Raw genomic sequence first — 9,576 nt, 5'->3', positions numbered from 1 at the left:
TCGTGAAAGTCAAACAATCAATAAATGGATATTAAAATAATAAGTCACGAAACCTTTGCAAAGACTCACAAAGCCTATCTGCAAATAAGAAGCACACAATACCTACATATCAGGATGGCGCTTATTTCTCTTATTTGACTATTGGATGTATAATGGATGTATTATGGAGATCTCAAATATGTTGCTGCTTTCAGAACAAGCTTTTTATAATGACCGGGTGAGTTGAGTTTTTGTCTTATTTATGTGGTGGCAGCCGAGACAAACTCACACCTCTGACCAGAACAGCCTCCTACCCCCATCGGAGATTTCTCCTCTATAAACTTTGGAAAAAAAATAAACATTTTTCCTCTTGCTTGGAATTAGACAAATTTTAAAGTGATTTTAAAAAAATATAGTGATTTTTTAGTTATTTATTAATCTTAATTTTAAACATGTAATTTTAAACCCCCCCCCCTTTTTAACTCCCCCTTTTCGGTCTCTATAATACATCCGGTAGACAAATAAGAGATCTGAGCTCAACATGTCATCAATCAAGATTTATCCACCGAATGTTCTACCTCAAGAAAACATAACGGATGTCCAGTTTGAAATCTGGAAAGAAACCATTGAGGTCTATTTAGAAATAGAAGAAAAATTCAGAAAATTTCTTCCCGGTGGTAGATATTCTGAATGGACACCTGCCGAGAATAATGAAAAAAGAATTTTGTCTGCTATAGCACCGGATAAAGCAGAAGACCTACCAGACCTGCGTAGAGACCTCCGTCAATTTGTTTCAATAGTTGCAAAATTTGTACACTGTGATTATTTCAACCCAATCATGAGACATTCTTCATCGCTCAAATGGATATACAAAAAAATCAGAGAAGATTACAATATTCAAACACAAGGAATATTCTTCCTAAATCTACTTGACCTCCAGTGGGATCCTGCGGGATCAGTCACACCTGTCGGATTTTACAACCAGTACAGATCTCTCATCATTGGTAATCTGGCAAAGAAGGATTCAAAAATAGAATGGAAAAATGAAATCTTAACCGAAGATGAACGTCTTTCACCCAGTCATGAAGATCTAATCCTTCTTAATGTTCTTACACTGATCCATCCCAAGCTTCCATCATATATTAGAGAAATGTATGCCCACAAAATTGGCAAAGATAAGCATCTCATGGATTTTAAAAATGAAATCTTAACAAAATCTAAACATTTCATTCTCGAAATAGAATCTGATTCCCCACAAGTATCATCAATTGAAGAAGCACAATGCAACTACACATCAACAAAAAACTACTCAAGACCATCATTCAACAGATCAAATTTCCAACAGAGAAGATATCAACAATCTAGACCTAGATTCACACCCAATCAGCAGTCTGCCTCAAATAGTCAGCCCCAAACATTTAGCCAACAGCCAACACCATTTTGCAGAGTATGCCAACTATCAGGATTATCAAAAGCCTTGTTTACCAGTCACTATTTGGGAGAAGCAACATGTCCATCATTGTCTGCTAAAGACAAACAGCTTTTAACCAACAGAATCAGCCAACAGCTCAGCACAATAAATATTGAAGAAGATGATGATTCTATTGCCCGAGAATATGGATATGACCAAGATGAGACTCAGCAGCTGCAAGACCAGCAGCAGGTAAAGTTTAATTCTTCTATGGCCAATAATTCAAAAGTTGATAATTCTGAAAATAACTCTAATTTTAGCAAGCCTCTGACCTGTAACTTTATTCAACCCGTCGCCAGTCAAACACTCTCTGTACAAGATATCAACAAAAAAGATATTTTTTTGGACCTGGATTCCGGCGCTACGGTTAGTTATGCTAAATTGTCTGATGTTCTAGCCCATGGTTTCAAAATTAAACCCAATTCCCAACTCTCTAAACTAGCGGACGGGAGAACAAAAATGGCTGCAATTGGGGAAATTGATGAAATACTTTACCGTAACAATTGGTGTGTAAGATTCCATGCAATTGTAACTGAAAGTTTACATTGTCCTTTTGTCGCAGGGAACAATTTTATAAAAGAAAATTCAATAATTCAAGATTTTAATGCCAAAACAATTTCTGTCCACAAAAAATATGTTATTTCTGAAACTAGTAAATCTCTCATTTTGCCGACCCAACCTAACAATTTATTATTGCAAAATAACCATCTTAATGTTATATTGCCAGGCCAAGAAGTGCAGTTCTCAGTACCCCACGATGATGACACAATTCTAGCAGTCCAACCATGGCACCAGAACAAAGGAATACAGTGGCCAGACCCTCAACTTTGTTCAGTTAAAAACGGCCAAATCAGTGTCAAAAATAACTATAATGAGATTGTACATACTAAAAGTAGCCCCAAAGTTCAAGTCCGTACATTGAATGATGACTTTAACAACAACGATGATATACCTGTAAATACTAATAAACATACAACTCCCACAGATGTCGATAATACTGGAAAAATTGAAGTAAACAAAGAAGATATTCACCCGGACATTTTAAGGTATGTTAATGATATTCATCATACTTATAGAGATGTATTTAACAACGACATTTCTACAGGCTACAACCATAGATATGGCAAACATATTTCTAAACTTAATTGGGCGGGTCCGAATAGGCCAACAGCAGCTAAAGTTCAAAACATTAACTATGATCATCAAACAAAAGTCCTTTTACAAAATGTATGTGATGATTTGACAGAAAAGGGCGTTTTTGGCATTCCTCAAGACTATGATATACCCATTCAATATTGTTCCCCTGCTTTTCTTGTCAGAAAACAAAAGGCTAAAAATAAAGCTAAACAAGATCTAGGAATTGATGACGTCAGAGTTGTCATAAACTTTACACAACTCAATGATTACTTAAAAAATATTCCTACTACAATCACCAAACCTAAAGATATTTTCACTACATTGGGTAAATGGAATTATATTATAACTACTGACCTTCATTCAGGATTTTTTCAAAATCATGTCTGTTCAGATGATTATCAGTGGCTTGGAGTTTCAACACCCTTTGGTGGGCTTAGATTTTTGAAAAGGTCAGGTCAAGGTCTCATAGGTCAGTCTGAAGAACTGGATGAAATGCTGAGCAAAATATTAGGTCCAGAGATGAAAGCTGGGAAATGTGCACGCATTGCTGACGATATTATTGTAGGTGGACGAACCCCCATGGAAACGGCGGAAAACTACAAGGAAATACTGAAAAAATTTCAAGCTGCAAATATCAAAATTTCTCCGTCAAAAACCAAGGTATTTCTTCGTAGTGTAGATGTATTAGGTTGGAAATGGCAACAAGGTGGATTTTTAGCACCATCCCCCCATCGTGTAAATGCCCTAAGAAATACAAAACATGAGGACATAAAAACTGTTAAAGATCTAAGAAGTTGGCTAGGATTATATAAAACATTACTTCCATCATCACCAAACCTCACATTAATGTTAAATCCTTTTGACTTAGAAGTGGCAGATAAAAACTCTAAAGATGTTATAGAATGGGATAGAAACTTGATAAATCAATTTAGATTAGCAACAGAAGCCGTAGATAAGCTCCAGACCCTGTACCTTCCTCATCCTGATGACCAGCTGCTCCTAGAAGTTGATGCTGCTAAATCAACCCCAGGTATAGGCCATACTTTGTATTGCATCAAAGACGGTAAAAAGCTACCTGTTGCATTTCATAGTGCCAAATTGAGCCCTAATCATTCAAAATGGATGGCATGTGAATTAGAAAGTTTAGCATTTGCTACAGCAATAAATTCGGAGTACAACATATTAAAAGAATGTACTAAACCCATTATTATAACACCCGACAGTAAACCAGTTGCAGATGCCGTTAAATTAATAAAAAAAGGTCATTACAGTTCAAATCCAAGAATGCAAAGTTTTATTAGTAATATAAATAGATTACCTATTGTCGTCCAACTGGCAAGTGGCAAGTCCAATCAAAATCAAAGTAGTGATTTTCAGTCAAGACATCCAAGCTCATGTAATGCTGAACACTGCTCTATTTGCTTGTTTATTTCAGAAAAATCTGACTCTGTTATTATACCTGCTGCTATAAATCATATGGAACCAGTATCTGTATTACACAACAGAACAGCATGGAATAACATACAAGACCAACAGAAAGCATGTAAAGATGCAAAATATCTCCTGAAGTCTGGTAAAACCCCAACTAAACAGTCAGGTAAAATTTATTCTGAAATACGAAGATTGTGCTCTGTGGCAAAATTAGATAAAGACAATATGTTAATTGTACCTTCTCAACACAACAAATTTTCCACAAGTACTAAAGATCTGATTGTTATACCTCAATCACATCTGCCGGCGGTTTTATGGCAAATTCATAATCATTTACAACATCCTACAAAGTCTCAACTCAAAGCTCATTTTGATAAATCTTTCTACTCTGTAGGATTAACCCCGGCCCTAGAAAAGTTATATAATGAATGTTTCTTCTGTTCTACTCAGAAAAAAATACCCACAGTGACCAGCCACAAAACTGAAACTGATGTCAGAGTCCCTGGAGTCGAATTTCATGGAGATGTAATAAGGAGACAAGGTCAGTGTATTTTTATAGTTCGTGATCATTTTTCTAGCTTAACAGCAGCCAAAATTATCAAAAATGAAACTCACCAAGAACTAAAATCTGCTATAATAGAAACTATAAATCCTATCAAACTATTAGGAAAATGTAGATTAACGGTCGATAATGCTAAAGGATTCTGCCCATTAATTGATAATAGAGACCCAGATTTAAAAAAACTACAAATTGAAGTAATACAAACCGATGTCTTTAACAAAAACGCCAACGCCGTAGTAGACAAGGGTTGCCAAGAACTTGAACAGGAGTTGAAAAGGATAGAACCAGATGGGAGACCAGTAAACAATACAACACTTCAAATTACAGTATCCAGGCTGAATAATAAATTACGCAGACAAGGACAAATTTCATCATTTGAGATTCATTTCAACCGTGATATGAACACGGGAGAAAATTTAAATTTGGATTATGAAAAGATAAGAAAAGATCAAGTTCAGATAAGAGATAAACATAATACCAAACACAATGAAAAAGTTCCGGAACCACAGCACAAGCCCCAGCCAGGTGATATTGTAGTAATAAAAAATAAATCTGACAAGCACAAAGCAAGAGATGTCTATATTGTATCACAATCTGAAGAAGAAAAGGTAAGGATTCAAAAAATTATTCACCCACACTCCAACAACCCAAATATTCGTTCAAAACAGTACCTAACCAACAGTGAACGTGTATTTGTCACAAACAGTTTTCACCATATTCCACAAGAAAAACCTGTAACAACAAAGAAAATAAATAATTGGAATCCTATCAGAAATGTTGAAGAAAATTCTGAAGATGAAAACGAAAATTGTAAAAGTGTGAATGGAAATAAAAATCAAGAATACCAATCACATATTAGGATACAGAATACAGCAAATACCAGACCAGACATTTATCAAGATTTGGATAGAAGATTAGAATTACAACGACAAAAGGCTTCTGACCAACTTAAATCTGCAAATTCATCATATCAAATAGAAACAAATGTCATTGTTCATCAACCAATGGAACCTGAAAATATTGTGCAAACAGAGAGACCCGCACGATATCAAAAAACAGCGGCAAAAAGTAAAATAACTGCATGTTTACAGAATAAAAAGGATATTCTCCAAGTAGATGGTATTCTGTCAGAATCTGAATTTAGTTCTGAATCCTCCAAACAGACAAGTCCTGAATCAAAACCTATACAGAGAAGACATTCCTCTACTGTTTTTGATTTATTAGATTGTAATGAAGATGAAACTGCTGATGACTCATCATTAGACTGGGATTATTCTGATGCTCAAGAACACCCAGATCCAGATCCTTCAGACATATTTCATCAACCTTCTACAGATAACTCGTTTATGCATCCACCTCTAAATTTATCTGCTCATTCTGAAAATTTAGATACAAACAGAGTCTACACTTTTAATTCTATCTTGGATAGACTTTCTTCAAGTTTTCAAGAAGTCACTTCTGTACAAAATAATGTACCTGCACCTGAAAAGAAGGGAGACGCTAATCAGTAATGCTCTCTTGTTTTAGATAACCAAGAAGAACCATCAACTGACTATCAAAGGCCTCGTGAAAGTCAAACAATCAATAAATGGATATTAAAATAATAAGTCACGAAACCTTTGCAAAGACTCACAAAGCCTATCTGCAAATAAGAAGCACACAATACCTACATATCAGGATGGCGCTTATTTCTCTTATTTGACTATTGGATGTATAATGGATGTATTATGGAGATCTCAAATATGTTGCTGCTTTCAGAACAAGCTTTTTATAATGACCGGGTGAGTTGAGTTTTTGTCTTATTTATGCTCACAAAGAAAATTTTTGATTGGGTGACACCTTTTGTTGTCCCCAAATTTTCTTGAAATTCAGTATTTCTTGACTAGTCACAATACAATGTCACATATTGTCTCTTAGTGCAATTAAGATAATTTATCATGTCAGTAATCTTGTGAACTTTTGTGCTATTTTAATTTTTTTATTTTAATAGGTATGGTATTTTGATCCACCAGGAATTTTTAGGATCTTGATTACCAATAAGTTTTTTTTTTATAAAAGAATGGTTTCTCTCAATGGGATTTCTAAATTAGGTATTAGTTTCTGATTTTAAATTTTGATTTATAAACTTTATTGTGGCATAACTCTTGATGGGTTAGAATTAATTGAAGGAAATAAATTAAATTGAATTTAAATATATAATGTTTAAAAGACATGTTAAATATTTTTGTTTAGTTTAATATTTTTATTCCTATTAGTTCTAATGTTTTTAATCATATTAATTGTAATGTTTTTAGTCATTAAGTAATTTATTTGCCATATCTATATTTTGATTATGATGGGGGGGGGGGGGAGATTCAAATTCAAAATAATTAAATATTATGTATTTTTCCTTTATCAACGGGGGAAGGAATTACTGACATAAACTTATTCTAAAGTAGCTGCGCTTCTTAGAATTACAATTACTTGTTTTGTTATTTGTGATATTTTTTGGGGGTTTGAGGTGGGGAGGGTTAACTTTTGTTTCTAAATAAGATTTGTAATCAAAGAAAACTACTGGAGAAGGTAGAAGGTACCATAAGGAACCACAGTGTCTGAACCGCTGAAAATGGACATTTTGAATTCAAAATTTTCAAAGTCATATTTTGCTGGGTTTTTTTTCACGGGTAACTCCATTAAAGCAACTTTAATGGATTAATAGTGCTGCAACTATTTTATTAGGCTGAATTCCTTTTGAGTTGGTTTGTAAAAACGGCAATTCCGTCTTTTTTCCCCAATATATTATATTTACGGGTATTGGCTGAATGTTATAAAAAAAAACATTGATTACAACGTATTTTCACAAATCTTGTAAAAATGCTCTCCATCTCACAAACCTTCTTTGTTACGTTAGTTTTGTTGATATTTTTATGTCTTAATTAATTTTGTTTAGTACCTACCTAATATATTTATAGAAATTTAAATGACTTTCTTCTTTATAACAAGTCCTTATGTATACAAAAAATGTATTTCCGTGACACTGTAACAGACAACGGATCCTCTGATTGCAAGATACTTGTCAGAAAGTTTCGAAGTGTACCAAGTGCATGACAATGATTCGGACCTCCGCTGTTTTAAGGCCAACGCATACTCCTTATTTTATTCCTTTTGTAGATGGTAGAATATTGCGTTGAATTAAGGATATGTATCATAATATAAAAGTATCAGGGTGTCTTGGGGTGTGTGTGTTTTTGGTTGTTGATGTGTGTCTGTCTGTCTGTCTGAACCAAAGGATCTCATTAATCGTTGAACCGACATCGTTCTCCATTACAGTGTAGCTTATCAAAGGTTCTGAAAAATTTAAAAAATATATTTATTGTTTAGAATTAAGTACCTAAGCTGTTTCAATGTCAAAAATGTCACACTAATGTTTGGAAAACATCTGTGGAAACTTATGTAACTCAATGCTGCGCTACTTATGGATAATACTTTTACTCCAAGTGTTGAGTAATGGTTTATATGTAAAACAGTAATAATTTTCAATATAAGAAATAAGTGCATAAAATTACTACATCAGAAGCTTAAAAGTTTATTTGCAGTGATCAAAAGGATAAGTCAATGTATAATAAAAATGATTTACACTCCAACTAATAACAAAATTATTCCTTTCAGTCTATGAACTTAAAAACTAAGTTCCGCATTTCTCTCTCTAATTATGAATTTCCCCCTATCCTAACTTTTAACCCTCCCCCCCCCCCCCCCCAAGAAAAAAGCTTTAAAGTACTTTGTCTGCCACGATCGACTACTTCTACCACAGTGCGTATGAAGGTGCTTTGACTTTAGTGTCAGAACCTAAATTGGGACATAGTGCATTTCATTACTCTAGGTTAGGTAACTTCATTTCACTTTTCAATAAAATCTAAAATGCAGCCGTTTTTGAGAAAATTAGATTTGAAAATTTCAAGTTTAATTTTCACCCATTAGGAGTTACCACATAATCATGACAAGAAAAGCAAAGATTATTTATTTAAAATTTTGAACAACTTTGCTTTTATAAAGTCTGTCATAAAACCTCTCTATATATGATTTATTTCAGGCTGAATTTCCTTGACCTTAGCAAAGCAACTAATAAAAATGGCCATGAATCAACTCACTTCAGGAGTGGTTTTATGAAGAACTTTATAAAAGCAAACTTGTTCAAAAGAAGGTGTCTTAACTTTTAAAAATTAAGTTGGTTTTAAGGTACTAAAACGCAATAAAAAAAAGAAGAAAATGGCTATTATGAACAAAAACAGTAAGATCTTTAATTTGACACCTTACTTTTGGATTTCTGTCAGGTAATTATTGAAAAATCAATTTTTTTAAATCTTGGTTTTATCAAAACTTTCAACATAAATATATCCTTAAATAGGCATTAAAAATATAGGTTCTTATATAACTTTTAGAATCAGAAAAATATTACAAATCCATTGTAAGCAAAATTGAAAAAAGTAAAAAATAAAAAAAAATGGCCTAACATATTATTTTGTACAGGCAACACTTACTTTACCCCCTATTTACCCCCTTCCCATTTTTAATCTCAATAATTTTACTCGTAAAGATTTTAGATGGTTGCCTGTATATAATATAATATTTTCATATAATTTCTTTCATCGTAGTTTATTTACTATTTTGTAAACTTTTTATTTCAATTTTGCTTAGAATGGATTTGTAATATTATTCTCATTCTAAAAGTATATATAAAGCCTATTTCTTATGCCTCTGTAATGATATATTTAAGTTGAAAGTTTTTATTCTGGTGGGTTCCAAAAAATTTATTTTTTCAATAATTACTCAACAGAATTAAAAAGTAAAGTAACAAATTAAAGATCTTACTATTTTTGTTCATAATGACAATTTTCTTCTTTTTTTGTTTCGTTTTAGTACCTTAAAACCTACTTATTTTTTATAAAAAAAAATAAATTACTTAAAAAATAAGAGGTCTACAAAAAAAAACTATTGCATATCTGAATTCTATGAA

At 33.0% G+C, this 9,576-nt stretch overlaps 1 protein-coding gene across 1 annotated transcript; it reads left to right on the top strand.

The window, feature by feature from the left end:
• The first annotated feature begins 79 nt into the window (after window positions 1–79).
• On the top strand, window positions 80–7,540 carry LOC145324484 (uncharacterized). The gene is made up of 3 exons (XM_080167069.1): window positions 80–3,617; window positions 4,023–7,080; window positions 7,471–7,540. The coding sequence occupies exons 1-2, from the start codon at window positions 521–523 to the stop codon at window positions 6,089–6,091; spliced, it is 5,166 nt and encodes a 1,721-aa protein (XP_080023195.1). The 5' UTR covers window positions 80–520; the 3' UTR covers window positions 6,092–7,080; window positions 7,471–7,540.
• Window positions 7,541–9,576: the final 2,036 nt, after the last annotated feature.

This window comes from Acartia tonsa, chromosome 7 (genome assembly GCF_053477335.1).
Source record: "Acartia tonsa isolate MP-2025a chromosome 7, ASM5347733v1, whole genome shotgun sequence".
NCBI lineage: Eukaryota > Metazoa > Arthropoda > Copepoda > Calanoida > Acartiidae > Acartia > Acartia tonsa.
The sequence above is the reverse complement of the archived record's forward strand: the minus strand, read 5'-3'. Positions and strand labels throughout refer to the sequence as shown.